This window comes from Rana temporaria, chromosome 12 (assembly GCF_905171775.1).
Source record: "Rana temporaria chromosome 12, aRanTem1.1, whole genome shotgun sequence".
Lineage (NCBI taxonomy): Eukaryota > Metazoa > Chordata > Amphibia > Anura > Ranidae > Rana > Rana temporaria.
The window spans coordinates 112,020,160-112,041,592 of record NC_053500.1 but is presented as its reverse complement, the minus strand read 5'-3'; the positions used below and the strand labels follow the sequence as shown (position 1 = coordinate 112,041,592).

At 44.8% G+C, this 21,433-nt stretch overlaps 1 protein-coding gene across 2 annotated transcripts in view; it reads right to left on the bottom strand.

The window, feature by feature from the left end:
* Positions 1-1,357: 1,357 nt before the first annotated feature.
* CDH22 (cadherin 22) overlaps positions 1,358-21,433 on the bottom strand; it is a 300,904-nt gene continuing 280,828 nt past the window's right edge. Inside the window, exons 8-12 of one of the 2 annotated variants that reach the window (XM_040330178.1) lie at positions 19,688-19,821; positions 11,788-11,909; positions 9,185-9,302; positions 3,958-4,209; positions 1,358-2,108 (exon numbers count right to left, since the gene is read on the bottom strand). In XM_040330178.1, the coding sequence (XP_040186112.1) occupies positions 1,597-2,108; positions 3,958-4,209; positions 9,185-9,302; positions 11,788-11,909; positions 19,688-19,821 (1,138 nt within the window). In that variant the 3' untranslated portion in view covers positions 1,358-1,596. Of the gene's footprint in view, positions 2,109-3,957; positions 4,210-9,184; positions 9,303-11,787; positions 11,910-19,687; positions 19,822-21,433 lie in introns of those variants that run through there. The other variant, XM_040330179.1, reaches the window with a different exon arrangement.

The window sequence follows — 21,433 nt, the reverse complement described above, 5'->3', positions numbered from 1 at the left end:
TTCTCCTTTATAGAATGGTGATTTCCAACCACTAGTCTAGGAGCCACATATGATTCTCCTTTATAGAATGGTGATCTCCAACCACTAGTCTAGGAGCCACATATGATTCTCCTTTATAGAATGGTGATCTCCAACCACTAGTCTAGGAGTCACATATGGCTCTCCACTATACAACCTAGAAAATGCAACTTTCTAGCAACTGACTCAGGAGCCACATGTACCTGTCCACCATAGGACAGTGACCACCAAACTACTGGCGCAAGAGCCACATATGCCTCTCCACTTTCTCTGAGACAGCTTGAAGCAAGTCCTCAACATGTACTTGGCTTTCAATAATTTGACTTTTTTAAGTATATTCTACACCATTTTAATACTCAAAAGTATGAAGCCCATTAGAGACAATCCACACTTTCTTATATTGAAATGGGGCTATTAACTTGATGGGTTAAAAAATAATCTCCTGTTCTTGTGACCTCTCTGTATTCCTCAGCTCTACCTTTTTTGGAAACTAAAATGAAAGATTTCACTTGCAGTACCACTTTCTAGTAAAATATAGTATTGAAGAACAACCATAATATATAAGGCCTGCAAAGATTTTAATTTATATCTGTATATATATATATATATATATATATATATATATATATATATATATATATATGTATATATATATTATAGCTAGTATACGTTTGTGACATTCAATTGTACTTGTTCTGGTATGTTGAAGCTCTTTCACCAGTAATTTCAGTGGATACCCCAGCGTTTGTAACAAGGTAATAATAACACCTGTCCCAGACACCATCGTTTTTTGGTGATTGGATTATGTACATTAAAACACAGTATTTATGTTCCCATACAATCCGTATCTATCTTGATATACTTCATGACACTGTGGTAATTGGGTTAAGGTGACTTAGTTTTCCATGTGGTTATAAATTCCGGGTTATGTTTCTGATGCTTATTATAATCGAGGAAGCCACTTGGATGAATGGTTAAACATCTTCAGCATTACAGATCAAGGCCAATTGATTGTAACTAACTTCTATGACCCATAGTAGTAGGACCATCATATGTCACTTGTTAGACATTAATTGGGCAAACACTGCAAACAGCAGGACAAGAATCTAAGACCCTTTGGAAAGGGGAGAGTAATATGTTATTATAACCGATAATTATGTTTGGTGAGTCAGTGTGCTCAATGTACAATTACAGTTATTGTGTTCATTAGATATCCTTTTCTTTAGAGATGATTAGATGATTTTTTCACCTTTGTACTCACAGATAATGACCAATATATTTGAGTGCAATATTGGTAGATGATTTATATTTATATATTCAATGAGCAGACAGTTTGAACTAATGGCACATGGTTATTTACTTTATGGAGAGAACTGTGTTGAGTAGAAACAGAGCAGGGTGACAGTGATAGGAGGTAACTGTGGTTAATGAGCTGCCATGTAATGATACAATGAATGGGCATAGTAGAGTCATGTAATATGCTGCTTACATACTGAGATGTAATAAATATGGAGCAGTTTTGCCCCGTAATTAGAACGTAAGGTCTTGGTACCCTGAAAACAGAGGGATTGAGTAGGGCTAGGACCCCTGGCTTTCTTCCTGCCCCTTGTGTCCAGCATATAGAGCAGCCAGTTGGCGAAACCTGGGGCCCCAAGAGCCCAATTGAGAAAAGTCTTGCTCTGAAGTTGTAGACCAGGTGCTTATGGAACTGAGAGAGGCTGCACTGGAGCCAGATCCCTCAAAGGCATAAGTCTGAAAGGAGTCATAAGGAGGCACTGTCGAGTCCTGATCTGCCATCCTCACTTTTCTACTGATGTAGTCTTTGAACAGTGAAAAGTCCATTTCAGCCCCTGGAAACCACTGAGGCAGTGGGTGACGCTGGGAAGCAAGTGAACTGTCCCCTCCAGCCTCGCTCCCTTCACTGAAGTTGTATAAACTCCGCAAGGCTGACATATCATAAGCCTCTGTATCCTGTTCTCCGCCGCCTTCATCATTGTACTTGATGACGTTATCCCTCATATCTTCATCTTCATCTGATGCCAGGTGACCCTGGTGGTGTCGCTTTAGAGCCAGAATAAGAAGAATCAGCACTGCAGAAGAAAACAGAGTATGTTTTATAATGAATAAATGTGTGTAGGCAGGAAAATGAAGACTGTTTACTTAAAAGGTTATTGCCCTTATAAAACGCAATGACTGTGACTACAACTGTTCAGTTAAAAGGTTATCCTTATAAAAGCCAGTGAACTTCATACTAACTTTGTGAATATTACCCTTTATTTGAAAATGGAAGATCTATTTTTTTATGAATCAGCAAAGTACATTGATGAACTTCTCTTTATGATAGCAGCAGAATATATAAGAATATATAGAGAATACTATGCGTATATAGTGACAGTGCTGGGCCCTGCCACTGTGTGAGTATAGGGAAAGCAACACAGGGTTCACATTAATGAGGAGTGTGGGTCTGGGCAGAAAAGACTGAGTTTTTAATCCCAGATCAGGGTTTAGAGTCTGGAGAATTCAAAGAGTCTTGGGTAGGACGAAATCTTCACTCCAGTGTCCAGGTCTTATTGGAGACCGGCAGGCTTTGGGAATGTGCAGGTGTGCACACTTGCTATAAGCAAGGACCTGACCATCAGGGCAGGACTTAGGGTGGTGGGGGCCCCTGGAGCAGAGAAGCGGGGGGGTTGTTACCGCCCACCGTCCGATCAATGTTGTTAGTTGAGCGGGGGGTGCCGAGAAATACATCCATCCACGAAATTGCTGATGGATGAGGGGGTTGCCGCGATTGGGCCCGGGGCCCCCTGGACAGCTTAGTGAGTCTGGAGGACTGGGGGAACTGAGGCGACTCGACTTACACAAAGAAGTTTATCCCTTGGATCTAAGAAGAAAGCTTACGATGTTTCCTGTTAAGAACTTGGCAGACTACTCGGATATTTTCTTTTGACAGAGTGAGCAGATAAATTCTCTCCACTTGGTATATGAAAGAATCGGCAAACTCTGCATTGGAGATCGTCAGGGGGGTTGAATCGAGATCATGATTTTTCAACGATTAATTGTGTAGCTCTACTAAGTGGGTGAATAAGGGTTCAGCAGGTTCCCGTGCTACCAATTTAGCTGGAACACAAGATAAAAAAAGCTGCATCCTTAAAGCCTCGTACACACGATCAGTCCATCCGATGAAAACGGTCTGAAGGACCGTTTTCATCGGTTAACCGATGAAGCTGACAGATGGTCCGTCGCGCCTACACACCATCAGTTAAAAAAACGATCGTGCCAGAATGCGGTGACGTAAAACACAACAACGTGCTGAAAAAAACGAAGTTCAATGCTTCCAAGCATGCGTCAACTTGATTCTGAGCATGCGTGGGTTTTTAACCGATGGTTTTGCATACTAACGATCGGTTTTGACCTATCGGTTAGGCATCCATCGGATACATTTTAAAGCAAGTTTGCTTTTTTTTAACCGAAGGTTAAATAACCTATGGCGCCTACACACAATCGGTTTGGACTGATGAAAACGGTCCATCAGACCGTTCTCATCGGTTTAACCGATCGTGTGTACGCGGCCTAAGAGCAGCAGTAAAATGTGTTTCCAGCAGCCAAAGGGATTGTACCCACCTTTGGATGTAAGCGAAAAACAACATGTGTAACCACGGCCCATCAGCCAGGCTGACTGTTCAATTCCCAGACAGACCTCAACACTTTTCCAGAGCAAAGAAAAGAAAAACTAAGAATGCATGAGAAATACATAAAAGAATGACAAGTATCCAAGTCAAGGTCAAATGAGAGGGGTCTTCCACCAGTTTATTCGACTCTGGTGCTCTCATTTGTTGGTGGACCACAGGGAGGACTTGGGCTTCCTGTACAATTCATAGAGGACCTTTAGACATGAGACATTTTTAGAGACAAAAACATAGTAAAATTGTGTGAACTTACCAACAAGAATCAGGACACACACCAGCAAGGCGATAAGGGCTCCAGGACTGAGACTCCCAGCCATCACATAGGCAGTAGTGTTACATGATTGCACAGCGCCAGTGTTGTCACAGCCACATACTCTTATAGTAAGGGTTCCTGTACTGCTTAGCGCTGGTGTACCTCCGTCAACAACCAGAATTGGCAGGATATACATGTCTTGCTCTCTCCTGTCAAATGGCATCCGGTGTGTATGTACTGATGCTGTGTTATCTGCAGATGGAAATGCAGTCATTTCATAAAGAATATTACAAAAACAATTCCTTTTTGACAGCCACTCCCCCTAAGCACAAAGCCGTTAACATATCCTTTTATAGCAGAGAAGGGGAAGGGGTATGTTTGATCAGGTCTGGGCGAATTATTGAGAGCACTGATCTTTCCTGATACCTTAGATACCTTAGACTGACCAGTCATTATAAGACTTGTAAAATGGAAATTGTTGATATAATTGCTTTAAGCACGTATGTTTATTTCCGTGACTACAATCGTGCTTTAATGTTATAAAAAATATAATATTCATTTTAATCTGCATCCAGTTATGATTTTCTATAGGTGTAAAGAATTCTAGCTTTTCTTCTATCGTACATTGCCAACAAAAGTAGATATAAATGTTTTTCATAAAAGTTGGATTTCTCCTCCATCCTTTGCCACCTTCTAAGCATCCTCATTGGTCCGTGGGGCCATCCATCTAGGGGCAACCAAGGGGCTGAGCCAAATTTGCAGTTTAGTGTTGCTTCAGAAGGAACTTTAAGGACAACACCTCCTCCACTACTGCAGACAAGTAAGAAAAAGTAAACTGGAGCTCCGCTTTTAATGTTTTTACAATTGGATGATTTGATTGCCCTGAATTTCTGTTTTAAATATGTAATAAAGTGTTAGAAGGTAAACATGTTATTGATTAAATCCCTCCTATAAGCAAGGATCTCCTCGGGGAGATGCTCAGTCATTCTTGTTGCTCAAATGGTTGTTCCTCGTCTAAAGAAATCAAAATTAAGCTGTGCTATGACAAGCTGTCACATGGAAGCTGACTGGATAATTCAAGTTTGAGTTTTCCCATCCTGCCATGTCATGTAAGGAGAAGCAACTTTTACAGAAGATAACAAGGATAAGGCCCCATACACACGGGAGGATTTATCCGCGGATACGGTCCAGCGGACCGTTTCCGCGGATAAATCCTCTCGAGGATTTCAGCAGATTTTAATGCGATGGAGTGTACACACCATCGCATTGAAATCCGCGCCGAAATCCTCTGGCGATGACGTGTCGCGCCGTCGCCGCTATTATGACGCGGCGACGTGCGCGGCGCTGTCATATAAGGAATTCCACGCATGCGTTGAATCATTGCGACGCATGCGGGGGATCCCTTCGGACGGATGGATTCGGTGAGTCTGTACAGACCAGCGGATCCATCCGTTGGGATGGACTCCAGCAGATGGATATGTTGTGCATGTCAGCAAATATTCGATCTGCTGGAATCCATCCCAGGGGAGATATATCCACGGAAAAAGATCCGCTGGCGTGTACACACCATAGGATCTATCCGCTGAAACCCATTTGCTGGGATTTATCTGCGGATGGATTCTATGGTGTTTACGGGGCCTAAGTATCTCGTTGACTACTGGGCTGGCATCCCATCCAATGGGTTTGAAGAACTAAAGCTTGGAGCTCCCTATTAAAATAATATAGAGCAGAAGGTACTTGTACAAATAAAGGTTAGTGGAGTTTCGGGATATGTTGCCTGTTTTTATTTTTAGGACATTTAGGTTAAAAAATTAAGGTTAGTTATGAAGGCATTACAAGGGGTAAGGATCCGGGTAGAGTAAGTACACACAGGGGCTTATGAATATTCTTCTGAAACACTCAGGCACTTGATTGTTCAGATCAGGGGTCAAGTCCTGGGGAAAAAAGTGTGGGAACTCCCACCCAAGATCCACTCCCCCACCAAAAAAAAAAAAAATGATACGCTCATATGCATAATTACTAATACGCATGTTTTTATTTTCTTGATCCACTGTACCTTAGTAATCCTTTGTTACTGGCCGATTCCTGTATATGGATTCATTGGGTAGTGTGCGGGTATTCTGTCACTTCCTCGATGCCGTAATGTCTCCTGGGAGCTTTTGTCATTGTTCCCAGGAGACACTGCGGAGGTTTGCCGCGAGTTATCGCGGGATTTAGAAAGAAGCAAGTTGTTTCTAAATCCCGCGATAACTAAGGATAAGGTTCGCCTGCCCCTGACAGTGACTCGAGCTAGGCATCGCCGCTTAGTGAAGGATTTGCTCGGCTGCTCTAGTCCTGCAAAGGGAACTGAGTTGCTGCTGTGAAAAAAGTGCAGGAACTCCGTTCCCACGCGTTCCCGCAGGACTCAGATACATGTTGGATAAGCTTTCCATAGGGTTCAATGCATGGAGCTTATCTATACTTAAAGCGGAGGTTCACCCTAAAAAACATCTATATACCATTACATCCAGCATACTTCCGACATCTACAGTATGCTTTTTTTTTTGCCGTACATACCGTTTAATTGTTATTTTCCCCCCGGCTTCCGGGATCAGGCTCCCGCGGGAGTGGGTGCTCCTAGAAGTTAGATGATTGACGTCTGGTGAAAAACTTCCCCTGGCGCATAAGGCGCGTCACGAGTTTTCCGTAAGTAGCCAAACTGCGATGGCGCCTGCGCAGTCAGCTCTACACGGCGGGTGCAGGTGCCGTATAGCACCGTATAGAGCCGACTCGCAGGTCGGCTACTTACGGAAAACTGGTGATGTGCCCTATGCACCAGGGGAAGTTTTTCACCAGACGTCAATTATCTAACCTCTGAATAGGAACGCCCACTTCCGCGGGAGCCAGAACCCGGAAGCCGGGGGGGGGGGGGGGAAATAACAATAAAACGGTATGTACGGCAAAAAAAAAAAACAGCATACTGTAGATGTCGGAAGTATGCTGGATGTAATGGTATATAATTGTTTTAGGGTGAACCTCCGCTTTAAGGCTGAACTCATTCTGACCGTCTATATTTTATCCACTGAGCATCAAGGGATCTTCTTTTTTATGGGTGATCTTATTAATTATGGATATCAGGGGTCCTATACGGTATATACACATCTTTTAATTATGTGTATATATTATTTTCTTACATACTGTTATTTTATTGATTGATTTGCTTTATATAAATGTTCCTTCTTTACTGATTTTAGTAAGAACGCTGTTTCTTTGGATTTACCTTTGTATTATGAGGATCATGATCATGTTTTACATTCCCCATATTGACCTTAATTATTGAAGTCATGTTTCAGCCCTGATGATAGAGGATTCCTCGATTCCTGAAATGGTTTGGCTACCTTTTATCTCCCCAGTGTCTGATCTTTATTAACAGTAAGTGATATGGACCCTTAAAGGGGTTGTAAAGGTACAATTTTTTCCCCTAAATAGCTTGCTTTACCTTAGTGGAGTCCTCCTTCACTTACCTCATCCTTCCATTTTGCTTTTAAATGTCCTTATTTCTTCTGAGAAATCCTCACTTCCTGTTCTTCTGTCTGTAACTCCACACAGTAATGCAAGGCTTTCTCCCTGGTGTGGAGTGTCATGCTCGCCCCCCTCCCTTGGACTACAGGAAAGTCAGAACGCCCACTAACACACAGCTCCTTTCTCTATCTGAAACGTAGAGAGTGTCCTGACTCTCTTGTAGTCCAAAAGAAGGGGGCGAGCACAACACTCCACACCAGGGAGAAAGCCTTGCATTACTGTGTAGAGTTACAGACAGAAGAACAGGAAGTGAGGATTTCTCAGAAGAAATAAGGACATTTAAAAGCAAAATGGAAGAATGAGGTAAGTGAAGGAGGACTGCACTAAGGTAAAGGAAGCTATTTAGAAAAAAACAAATTGTACCTTTTACAACCCCTTTAAGATGACTGTTTGACACTCTTCTTGTCAATATCACTTGGATTTCTCAGTTGGGGAGACCATTGCTCTTTGGGGGACCTCAACATTGTGGAGCTGCAGAAGTGAATTAATCAAGCCATTTGGATTACTGTGCTTATTTATGGTGATATACTGTATATGGGATAAAGGATTTTGCAAGAACAGGTATTTAACAGGAAAATACAGTTTGATATTATAATGAGACATACAATATAATGAGAGAGAGAAGATAAAATGTAGTGAGGAAAAAATGAGTGTCCTGCAAATTAAAACAAAATGTCAACTGACAACATTACGGGACTATGTCACCAACATAAATAACAAGATTCATGGCTATTTGAGAATGAGTTAGAAAACAGGAAAATAGAACTGGCAAGTTAGTCTTAAATTGCACCACAATGCACCATAATGCTTTGTGGCGTGTAGTGGCAAAACTTTTTTGAAATGTCCAACAAATGGCACATAGTGCTCATTAACGCATGTGCATTGATACGCCACACAAATGTAATGGGCTCCAAAACACCTTACAATAAGGCACGTTATATGCCTTTAAGAAAACATTAAAAAGGATGGTGGTTGTATAATAGGGAGAGGGGGAAGCGTTCAACTCAGGGTTGTCTTAATGAGAGGGCAAACCTGGGCACTACATGGGGGGGGGGGGCTGCACTTTCCCCAAAGCAGCTGGTTCTTAAGCCCATGCTCCCCTGAAATTGGGGGCCCCATGATGTCACTGAGAGTGATGGATGCAAGGGGGAGGCAGTGTGCCTCCTACTTACTTAATGTCTGTTTACCTGCACTGTCATCATTGTAGGGACCCCAGAGCATTACTTTGCCCAGGGGCCCATGATGCTATTAAGACAACCCTGGTTCAACTAAGTGATCAGAGGTGACCTTCATAAAGCAAGTCCCTAATAAATAAAGAATATTGGACCTCCAACAACGTCTGTGTCACCCTATAGTGACCACTTACAAAAATAAAATTTATCTACAATCTGTCCAGTTCTTATTTCCGATAAATGGAGAGGGCAGGCTTGGAGGAGAATGACAAATGGTGATCTTTAAAAAAGAAATAGTCCTGTATGTTTTTCTTGCTAATATTGCTAAACAGGCTGTTGAGAATGCGACCATCACATGATGACAAATGGTATAATAAAATACATGCATGTTTTGGCAGTTGTGCGTGATCTCATATGATGGATAAGGATTACATAATTATGGATGACTTGGAAAGATGGAGGATGGGATATCAGGTGACCGATAGGAGGCTCACCCTTCACATTGAGCAGAGTAAAGTGATGCTCCGCACTGGGGTCAGGTGCAAGTCTGAAGTAGAACCGATGACCCCCCATTGGCTCATCTCGATCCACCACACTGATAGTCTGAATAAGCTACGGTACAATGAGCAGACATTATTTGTAGAAGCGTAAAATCTTTACAATTCCTTTGATGTACACAAATAGTAATGCAGTGCTTACATTCAGTATAAGTCAGATTAAAAGTTATATATAGACATGAAGCTACCCGTCTTCTTAAGTGTATCTAAAGCCAAAACTTTTATCTTTTATTTTTGAAATGAGTGGAGAGTTAGAACCTTTGAGGATTTTATCACTGTCTGTGTCTGACTAGAGAATTAAGCCTCCCTGCATTTTTATCCTTCTAAAAATGCTACATCCCTAAAATCAGTAGTTTCTTAGGGCCAGATTCACAGACACTTACATTACTCCGCAGCGGCGTAACGTATCCCACTTACGTTACACCGCCGCAGGTTTACAACGTAAGTGCCTGATTCACAAAGCTCTTACCTGTAAACTTGCGGTGTAACGTATATGCGCTCGGCGCAAGCCCACCTAATTCAAATGGGGCGGGCACCATTTAAATTAGGCGCGTTCCCGCGCCGAGCGTACTGCGCATGCTCCGTCGGGTAAATTACCCGACGTGCATTGCGCTAAATGACATCGCACGGACGTCATTTGTTTAGACGTTAACGTAAATGGCGTCCAGCGCCATTCACCGACGACTTACGCAAACGACGTGATTTTTTAAATTTCGATGCGGGAACGACGGCCATACTTAACATGGCTTAGAACACCTAGGGCTCAGCCCTAATTTCACGACGCGTATCTTGACGGAAACGACGGAAAGTTAGAGCGACGGGTAACGCGGACGTTCGTGGATCGCCATAACTAGTCATTTGCATATTCTACGCCGACCGCAATGGCTTCGCCACCTAGCGGCCGGCATAGAATTGCATCCTAAGATCCGACAGTGTAAGTCAATTACACCTGTCGGATCTTAGGGCTATCTATGCGTAACTGATTCTATGAATCAGCCGCATAGTTAGGACGGGCGGATCACAGTGATACGATGGCGTATCAGGAGATACGCCATCGTATCTCTTTTGTGAATCTGGCCCTTAGGTCTTAATTTGGAACACGTAAGCAAATCGGGAAATCTGACTTCACTCAACTTTCTAATCTTCATACTTGTTTCTGGTCAGTGACTTTTTTTGAAGACAGATTGAAGAAAGACAGCCAGGCATCTAGTATTCTTAGGCCGGCCATACACTGAGCAAATTTCTTTCCTGCAGGAAAGAAATTACCTTGATTCCCCCATCAATCGCAAGAGAATTCGGCAGGCTAGTTGATTGCTCGATCAACTCTGCACATTCAAATCTCAGCCGGTTTTGGCAAAGACCACCATAATTCTCTCTACAAGTTTCCTTTAAGGCATCATTTAAGAGTAGTCAATATATTGGGTTTCCTTCACTTCCTGCTCTGGAGAGACAGCAGTAGGTAAAAGTAAATCTCTCCAAATCTCTTCTATACCAGTGACCAGGGCCAGGACAAGCGGTGGGCAGGAAGGGCGGCTGCCCTGGGCACTGTAGCATCATGTGGGGTGAGGGGGCACAACAAGGAGATGGGAGGGGACATATTTTGTGCGGGGGATTTTGGGGGCCGAATGGGGTAAGAATTTTTCTAGAAGGTTAAATCTGGGGGTGTATGCTAGGAGTGGTGATTTAGGGGGATTTGGGTGGGTTTGTGTTAGAAGAGATGATATGGTAGAGGGGTAGGGGAATTCTGTTAAAAGGGGAAAAAAATTTGAGGGAGTTTGTACTAGTAGGGGATTTTTTGGGGGGGTGTTTTCTAGGAGGGAGGCACGGGGGCGGGATTTGTGCTGAAAGGGGGAAGGGGAGAGGATGTGGATTTGAGGGATGCATGGAAATCTGAGGGATCTGAAGGGTAGAGGATTTGCTAGAAGGGGTGATTTTTTGGGGGGCACATTTGAAGTGGGGAGATTTCAGCAGGGGAAGCAGATTTGTTCTGGGAGTAGGGATAATTTATGCTTAGAGCATATACATGCACATTAGTGCTCAAGTTTTTTTTTTTTGGAGGGGAGGGTGCCACACAATGCTCATAAACCTTGGGGGGGGGGGGGTGCAGTTTGGCATGTTTGCCCTGGGCTCTAGAAGACTTTGTCCCAGCACTGCCGGTGTCAATAGTCCTCAGGACAAATAGAGAGGACAAATCTCCCAAGCAGGGACACAGAAAGCAATAGAAATCTGTCGGAGGTTCTAACCCCTCCACATTCTATCCAGAACCCAAAAAAGTTCTGGTTTAATGTACACTTTGATATGTTGGCTGTATGTAGGTAATCACTAAACTAGACTAGTATGTGTGCCGGAGTGGTTATAGGATTAGATCTGACATTCTTCTCATATTCTTATAAAGTCCCAACAATTTCTAGTGATCCCTTCAGAGAAGTAAAAACTATCCCTAAATGTATTTGTGTCGAGTAGAAATATTCTTAAAAATGAAACCTGTTGGTGTATACAAGTGATCATTCAATTTCATTTCTGGGGTTATGGCGCATTACCTGCCCAGGTAGAGCATCCTCACAAACAGAAGACTCATGAGGTGTAGCCAGCTCAGGAGGATTATCGTTTACATCCAGGATGCGAATTTGCAGGGCAAGCGATGAAATCTTCTGAGGATCATCTGTAAAGATTACACATAGCAATGATGAGTGATTCTCCGCTACAGATGGGCGAGTTTCCTAGAATTTAATTTGCAGACTATTCACCCAACATGCCCCTTTGATCCTTTAGGGTGGGAAAAAAATCTCCTACTATTTTAGTACAATGCAATTATGGGCTTTGATAAATGTCTTATTACAAAGAAAATCATAGCAATAATGCTCCTTTTTAAGCTTTCACACATTTTACTTTTTTTGAACTGAGCACACCTTTGAAAACTGTCAAAATGAAATCTGACCTCCAGGCAGATATAAAAAGACACAAATTAATTCAGTTCTGTAATCATTAATACATTATTGAAGAGGAACCTCACTCTGGTTTAAAAAAAAATATTGTAGCTTCTGACTTTTAGGAAACAAACACTTAACAGCTCAGTCTGGCGCTGTCCTTCCCGCAGCCCATTTTTTTGCCAAGCTTCTGCTCTCTGGCATTGCCATCCTGGATTTGGAAGCCGGTTGTGAAATTTCTAATGCATCACTGCTGGCACCCCACTGCACATGTGCTATTCATGGCAGAGATGTGGGACTGGACCTGTGATCTTCAGGGGCGTATGACATATCCCAGGAGGATGCAGCCGGGGGTTGTTGGGGATCCCAAATGGGCATCATTATTGCCTAGGAGAATATCAAGTACCAAATTTATCGGCGTATATCGCACACTTTTTTGCCCTGAAAATCAGGGCAAAATCGTGGGTGCGCGATATACGCCGATACCCGCTTTCCCACGCCGAGTTTTGAATACTGCGCCGACATATACCGAGCGCAGTACACTCGGGTATAGTCGGCCAGTCTCGGCTTCTTCCGCGGTTACGTCCTGGACGTACAGGACGTGAGCGCGACAGTTGCCGAGCCTTTCCGAGTGTACTGCGCTCGGTATATGCTGGCGCAGTATTCAAAACTCGGCGCGGGAAACGAGCCTGGAGAGGACGCGAGGACCCGCCGAAGAGGACACCGGACCCGCCGCAGAAGGACACCCGAAGCCGCAGAAGGACACCCGAAGCCGCAGAAGGACGCCGGACCCGCCGAAGAGGACACCCGAAGCCGCAGAAGGACGCCGGACCCGACGAGGCCGCCGATGGACGCCGCGCAAGACACCAAAACTGTAAGTACAAAAATAACTTTTTTTCCACAGGATTGGGGGTCACTTTAGGGGTGCGCGGTATACGCGGGAGCGCGCTATACCGCGATAAATACGGTAAGTGTGAGTGGGTACCTGTCAAAAAAGGTACTCACTCCCCGAAAGCAAAAAACTAACAAAAATGAACACTTGAATAATGTTAGTGAAAGTCTACTTTAATGTATTTTTTTAATGCAAGTAATTTAACCACTTAACCCCCGGACCATATTGCTGGTCAAAGACCAGAGCACTTATTGCGATTCGGCACTGCGTCGCTTTAACTGACAATTGCGCGGTCATTCAACGTGGCTCCCAAATTAAATTGGCTTCCTTTTTTCCCCACAAATAGAGCTTTCTTTTGGTGGTATTTGATCACCTCTGTGGTTTTTAGTTTTTGCGCTTTAAACAAAAATAGAGCGACAATTTTGAAAAAAATGATTTTTTTTTACTTTTTGCTATAATAAATATCCCCCAAAATATATAAAAAAAACTTTTTTTTCCCTCATTTTAGGCCGATACGTATTCTTCTACATATTTTTCGTGAAAAAAAAATCGCAATAAGCGTTTATTGATTGGTTTGCGCAAAAGTTATAGCGTTTACAAAATAGGGGTATTTTTATGGCATTTTTATTCATATTTTTTTTTTTACTAGTAATGGAGGCGATCAGCGATTTTTTTTCGGTACTGCGACATTATGGCGGACACTTCGGACACATTTTTGGGACCATTGGCATTTTTATAGCGATCAGTGCTATAAAAATGCATTGGATTACTATAAAAATGCCACTGGCAGTGAAGGGGTTAACACTAGGGGGCGGGGAAGGGGTTAAGTATGTTCCCTGGGTGTGTTCTAACTGTAGGGGGGGTGGCCTCACTAGGGGAAATGACTGATCTTCTGTTCATACATTGTATGAACAGAAGATCAGCATTTCTCTCCCTGACAGGACCGGGAGCTGTTTGTTTACACACACAGCTCCCGGTCCTCGCTCTGTAACTAGCGATCGCGTGTGCCCGGCGGCGATTGCGCCCACCCCTAGTGGCCGCGTCGAGAGCCCGACGTATAGCTATGGGCTCTCGCGCAGGGGAGCCGACCTGCCACCATAGAACTGCGGCGGCTGGTCGGCAAGCAGTTAAAGGGGTTGTAAAGGTTTGTTTTTTATTTTCTAAATAGGTTCCTTTTTTAAATTTGAGAGCAAGACCATCCAACATTTGTTGTCGGAAATTCAAACAACTATTGTCCGATGGAGCATACAGACGGTCGGATTATCCAACAAAACACATCCATTACACAATTGTTGTCGGAATATCCGATTGTGTGTACGGGCCTTAAAACTGTTCCCGATGCCTGTCCAAGACTATAGCATGTTCACCACACATCAAAAGTACTTGTTGTAGTGCCCTGCCCTAGGCGGGATACATTATGTTTTTGGCTCTACTGTACCCAGATGAGCAACCATTTATTTTTTTAATGGCTAAAGCCTGGTAATTGATTTCTCCAGTTTGCCACTGGAAGGTTCCAGAAATAGAGTAGGCTAGGTTAGCCATTGAGGTATGAATAGTTAGTTATGTGATCCCAATCCCCGAAGGTTGTCCCAGAAAGTGTGCCCAGTGAGAAGATAAATGTTTGGAAGGGTTTGATAAAAGGTCTCTATCCTGGGGTCTGGGAGGCAGCCTAAGTGACAAAAGAGCTGTTATGCAGGCCATACATGGTACAAATGTATTTCCCGCAACCAAGGGTTGTGGGATTTATGGGACTGCTGCCTCCCATGGTTTGTTCTAGGAGTAATACTTGGTAGTGCCCATACTGTGCTGTTAACTGTTCTAGGGACTCTGGCATGGTATGTCAGTAATGGGGAAGATATCAGCAGGACCTTTAATTAAAAAGGGGGGGGGGGGTGCCATCCGGGGTCTTGGGGACCTCTGGGCCCTTTACAAAAAAAAAAGGGGGGGGGTTGCTATCCGGGCCCCTGGGGACCTACAGGCCCCTTACAGGTGTACTGCCTGTACCCCCTGGACATCAGCTGCAGGCAGACTACAGAAAATACCATCACTAGTTCTTTATTTACCCTTTGTCTTCCTTTTTGGCACATTTTCCAGAGTTCAGTTTCTCTTAAAAGGCTTACCAACTGCATCTTAAAACGACAAGTTCACCTTTGTAACATGATATTATATGCTACAGCCCTGGCCAAAAGTTTTGAGAAAGACACACATATTAATTTTCACAAAGTCTGCTGCCTCAGTTTTTATAAGGTCAATTTGCATATACTCCAGAATGTTATGAAGAGTGATCAGATGAATTGCAATTAGTTGCAAAGTCTCACTTTGCAATAAAAATCTATTTAATCCCCCCAAAAAAACATTTTCACTGCATCACAGCCCTGCCACAAAATGACAGGTCCGTCTCTGCTCACTGAGCAGGGAGGGGCCTGTTGAGCGCCGCTGATTTCTATGGAGAGATCGGTTTAAAACGCATAGCATGTCTGTTTTCATTCGATTTTATCCGATCCGCCAAGATGGATGGCGAATGTATTGCCATATGTCTGTCTTGAACGGATGGAATCGCAGATGGGTGTCAGCGGACACCTCTCTGATGACATCCACCTGCCCATGGGAATCAATGGATGGCCCACTCAGATCCGCCTGAAAAACAGACAGGCAGATCTGAGTAGGCTTGCTGTGTGAAAGGTAGGGTGCCCACGTGTCCCGGATTGCACGGGATTGTCCCGCAATTCGCATTTGTGTCCCGTGTCCCGGGCACCTTCATTCCGGGACAATACAGTGTCCCGGAATGAAATGAGGACACACAACTACCCTAATAGACAATTGCCAAACTGGTTGCTAGGGTCTCCCCGTCTGGCGTCTAGCAACCAGTGACGTCACAGTCTCAGAGCAAGGCCGAGAGGAGCAAGGCCTTTACCCAGTGCTGCCCTGCTCTAATAGTCCACCCACCTACTCTCCTTCTCCGACCGTGGCAGCAGCACCTCCTGACTCCTCCAGGCTTCAGTGACCTCCTGGCAGGTGGCAGCATTCTGTAGTGCTGGCTGGCTTAGATCCATGGTTTGACTGCCACAGCGCATTGTCCAACTTCTCCTCCCACCACCCGTGGCCTGAGCCGCCCGACTTTACTGAGGGGGGCCCCCCAGCCTGGACCAGGGAAAAAAGACTAGCGCTCAACCAGACCAGTCCAGATTAGAAGGTGAGTAAATGGGACCTGATTGGAGCAGGTCAGGTGACAAGTTGGGGCACTGGGGCTGGGGACAGTACAGTAATAAATTAGGCTTTCAAAGTGGGGCCCTGCCCTGGGGGGCAATAAAAAATTAATCTGACAAGTGGGGGCAATAAAAATGAAGCTGACAAGTGTGGGAAATAAAAAATGAAGCTGAAAGATGGGGGCAATAAAAAATATATATGTAAAAAATGTATACCACCTGTCTAAAATTGTGACCACTGTTAGCTTTTGTTTTTCCAAAAATTGCCAAAAAAAGTATTAAAAAATCATATGTTTTTGGGCTGGCGCGAGGGCGTGCGCGGGGTCAGTGGGTGTCCCTAAATGGCAGTTCGGAAATGTGGTCACCCTAGTGAAAGGGGACTAACAGACTGGAAGCTTTAAAGGAGATTGGTGCTTGAAATCATTGGCCCGGATTCAAAGAGATTTTCCCCTTTTTTACGGAGGCACAGGGCAGCGTTTTTGCCCTGCGCCCTCGCAAATTATCTGCGCTGTGCGCGATTCACGGAGCAGTAGCTCAGTAAATTGCGTGTGCGCTCGTGAGCGCTCTCTTACGCAAACAACGTGAAATTCAAATTTGGCGACGCGGGAACGACGAGTATCCTTTAGCATTGGCTGCCCCTACTATTAGAAGGGGCAGCCTTACGCTAAACACGCCATACGGAAACGACGTAACTTGCGTACGCGGGGGTCGAGCAACATTGTGAATCGGTGTTAGTATGCAATTTGCATACTATACACTGAGCACAATGGGAGCGCCCCCTAGCGGCCATCGCAAGAATGCAGCCTAAAATATGCGTGGCATAAGAGCCTTATGCCACGCAGATTTTAGGCTGCAGTCGGCGTTACGATGTTCCTGAATCAGGAGCATTCGTAACGCCGGCGCAAGTCAGCAATTGCGCTGCGTAACTATGGTTACGCAGGCGCAATTGCTCTCTGAATCCGGGCCATTGTTCTTCCTCTGTTAACCATAGTTAACTGCAAGGAAACACGTGTAGTCATGATTGCTTTGCACAAAAAGGGATTCACAGACAAGGATATTGCTGCTACTAGGATCGCACCTAAATCAACCATTTATTGGATCATTAACAACTTTAAGGAGAGAGGTTCAATAGTTGTGATGAAGGCTTCAGGGGCCCAAGAAATTCCAGCAAGCACCAGGACCGTCTCCTACAGTGGATTCAGCTGTGGGATTGGGGCACCACCAGTGCAGAGCTTGATCAGGAATGGCAGCAGGCAGGTGTAGGCGCCTCTGCATGCCCAGTGAGGGGCATGACTTTTAAAAGACCACCTGGTGTTAAGAAGGGCAGAAAAGAAGCCACTTCTCTCCAGGAAAAACTTCACGTCACGACTGATGTTCCGATTGTTTGGGGCATCCGGAAAAAAACTTGTCCAAAGAAGAAAAGGTGACGCTACCATCAGTCCTCCTGTGTCATGCCAACAGTAGAGCATCCTGAGACCATTCATGTGTGGGGTCGCTTCTCAGCCAAGGCAGTGGGCTCACTCACAATTTTGAAAACAGCCTTGAATAAAGAATGGTACAAAAACATCCTCCGAGAGCAACTTCTCCCAACCATCCAAAAACAGTTTGGTGATGAACAATGCCTTTTCCAGCATGATGCAAATATTGACTCTTTGCATAAACTTAATATAATTGCCAATAAAAGTCTTTGACGTTTATGAAATGCTTGTAATTATACTTCAGTAAACCATAGTAACATCTAACAAAAAGATCTAAAAACACTGAAGCAGCAGACTTTGTCATCATTCTATATTTGTGTCATTCTCAAAACTTTTGGCCAGGGCTGTACAGTACAGCATCTGTCTGCACTCTTCCCATCTCCCTACCCCCACCGGAGAGACAGGACGCCCACTAACACACAGCTCCTTTCTCTATCTGCAACGTAGAGAGCGTCCTGACTCTCATGTAGTCCAAGGGAGGGGGCGAGACAGAAGAACAGGAAGTGAGGATTTCTCAGAAGAAATAAGGACATTTAAAAGCAAAATCGAAGGATGAGGTAAGTGAAGGAGGAGTGCACTACGGTAAAGGAAGCTACCATATTTATTGGCGTATAAATCGGGGGAGCGATATACGCCGATCCCCGCTGTCTCTGAGCGACGCAGCCTAGAGCTGAGCTGAGCCGAGTGCACTGCGCACTCGGCACGGCCACACTCGGCTCCGCCCGCAGCCACGCGAGAGGAGCCGAGACAAGCCGAGAGGAGCCGAGCACACAGGAAATCCGGCTCCTCTCGGCTCGGCCAAAGCGCCAAATCCAAAAACAAACACCGCTGCAACCCCGGGCAAGGTGCGGATGGACTCGCAGACGGACGCTCACAAGGCTGGACGGACCCTGCGCAAGGCCGCAGACGGACACCTCCAAAGCCGCAGACGGACACCCACAAGGCTGGACGGACCCCGCGCAAGGCCGCAGACGGACGCCGGAAAAGGCCGCCGATGGACGCAGGGCAAAAATGTAAGTTTTTTTTCCCTTAAACTACCGTTCTAAGCTTGGGGTGCGCGTTATACGCCGGTGCGCGGTATACCCCGATAAATACAGTATTTAGGGAAAAGAATTGTACCTTTACAACAGGGGTCAAGTCCCGGGGAAAAAAGTGTGGGAACTCCCACCCAAGATCCACTCCCCCACCAAAAAAATAAAAATAAATGATACGCTCATATGCATAATTACAAAAAATTTCGATCCACTGTACCTTAGTAATCCTTTATGTTACTGGCCGCTTCCTGTATATGGATTCATCGGGTAGTGTGCGGGTATTCCGTCACTTCCTCGATGCCGCAATGTCTCCTGGGAGCTTTTGTCATTATTCCCAGGAGACATTGCGGAGGTCTGTCGCGAGTTATCACGGGAAGCAAGTTCTTTCAAAATCCCACGATAACTCGCGGCAGACCTCCGCAATGTCTCCTGGGAACAATGACAAAAGCTCCCAGGAGACATTGCGGCATCGAGGAAGTGACGGAATTCCCGCACACTACCTGATGAATCCATATACAGGAAGCGGCCAGTAACATAAAGGATTACTAAGGTTCGCCTGCCCCTGACAGTGACTCGAGCTGGGCATCGCCGCTTAGTGAAGGATTGGCTCGGACGGCTCGGCTGCTCTAGTCCTGCAAAGGGAACTGCGTTCCTGCTGTGAAAAAAGTGCAGGAACTCCGTTCCCACGTGTTCCCGCAGCACTTGAGCCCTGCTTTACAACCCCTTTAACCTGAAAGCTTTTTTTTTTTATTTATTGCACTGCCTGAAAATGTAGCCCATCTATGACCAACAATAGTTAGACCAGATTGTAATAAGCACTAAATTCATGATGGAAGCAGACCAAAATGGATACATGACACTGACTGGTACGCGGACAGAGGTAAAATAAAGACGTAAGAAAACCTGCTTCCATTGCCTGAACAGTCAAATTGTGCCAGCCAGAGGTTTCACGGTCCAAGGGTTTGGTTATTCTAACTTCACCTGTCTCTTCATCAATTTCGAAAATCCCATCGTCTGCTGATTTGTCCAGTGAATACCTGGGGGAATTGAACACATTTAGATGGAAGTTATACTTTTGAGAGAATGAGAGGAAAGAATAGGATTTAAAAAGCAAGCGCAGAAAAAAATCGGACCTGAAAATATTTTCTAACAGCCAGTGCCTACATGACTAGAATTTGGCTGCATTCACACCTTGGCGTATTTACGCGCGACGCCCGACGCTGGAGGGGCGATTTTACATTGTTGTCTATGAGATGGTTCACATCTCACGCAGAACGCCGAAACGCCGTACGCCTGCCGCCTGAAAACAAGTCCCGAACCCTTTTTTTTCAGGCGGCTTTCGGCGTTCGGCATAGACAACAATGTGTTGTAAAAAAAAAAAAAAAAAAAAGGTTAAAACGACCCGTTTTGTCGCGGCAAATCGAGGTACAATACGGCGTAATTTGTCGCGGCAAAATACGCCGCGTTATAGTGTGAATGCAGCCTTAGAGTGGAGACTGAGAGTCAGGCCTTCTCGCCCACATCAGTGCCTAACTTCACAAATGCACTTCTGGTGGATGGGTCAAACCTTCCCATAGACACACTCCTAAACCTTGTGGGCAGCCTTCCCAGAAGAGTTGAAGCTGTTATAGATGCAAAGGGTAGGCAAACTCACTATTGAACCCTACGGACTAAGACTGGTATGCCATTAAAGTTCATGGGGGCAGATCCACGTACATCGGCGTAATTTTGCGTCGGGCGTAGCGTATCTAAGATACACTACGCCGCCGTAACTTACTTTTTTTTTCAAATCCACAAAGAATCCGCGCCGTAAGTTACGGCGGCGTAGTGTATCTTTGGCGGTGTAATGGCGCGGCATTCAAATCCCTGTGATGGGGGCGTGTTTTATGTAAATACGTCGTGACCCGACGTTTTTTTTTAACTGCGCATGCGCCGTCCGTGGGGGTATGCCAGTGCGCATGTTCGAAATTAACCCGGAACAAGCCAATGCTTCCGACGGTGACGTCATTCTACGCAAATCCCTATTCGCGAATGACTTACGCAAACAACATAAAAATTTCAAATTTCTACGCGGGAACGACGGCCATACTTAACATTAAGTACGCCTCATAACAGTGGGGCAGATTCATCAAAGAGATACGACGGCGGATCTCCTGATCCGCCGTCGTACCTCTGAGTCCAGCCGGTCGGATCTATGAGGCTGATTCATAGAATCAGATTCCGCATAGATCTCCCTTAGATCCGACTGGTGTAAGTGACTTACACCAGTCGAATCTTAAGGCTCATACACACGGTAGGACATCCAACAAAATTTCCCTTGGATTTTTGTCCTAATTGATTTGTCCTGCCACACCCATAGCATACACACAGTCAGACTTTTCTGCAAACTTTTCTAAAAGTTTCCTAACATCATGTGTTTTTTTTTGCTCTTTTCTGCTCTTTACCGCCACCCTTTGGTTAGCTTCTGCTATTGTTTTTTGCTTTTAACATTGGTTTTGAGCATTCGTATTTGCACTTTGTCCAAAAGTTGGTTGGATTGCTGTACACACGGTCACACAAAGCACCATCGGACTTTTGTTGCCGAAAAGTTGGTCCGTTCGCAGACCCAACTTTTTGTTGGATGAAACCAGAAAAAGTTGGTCTGATGGA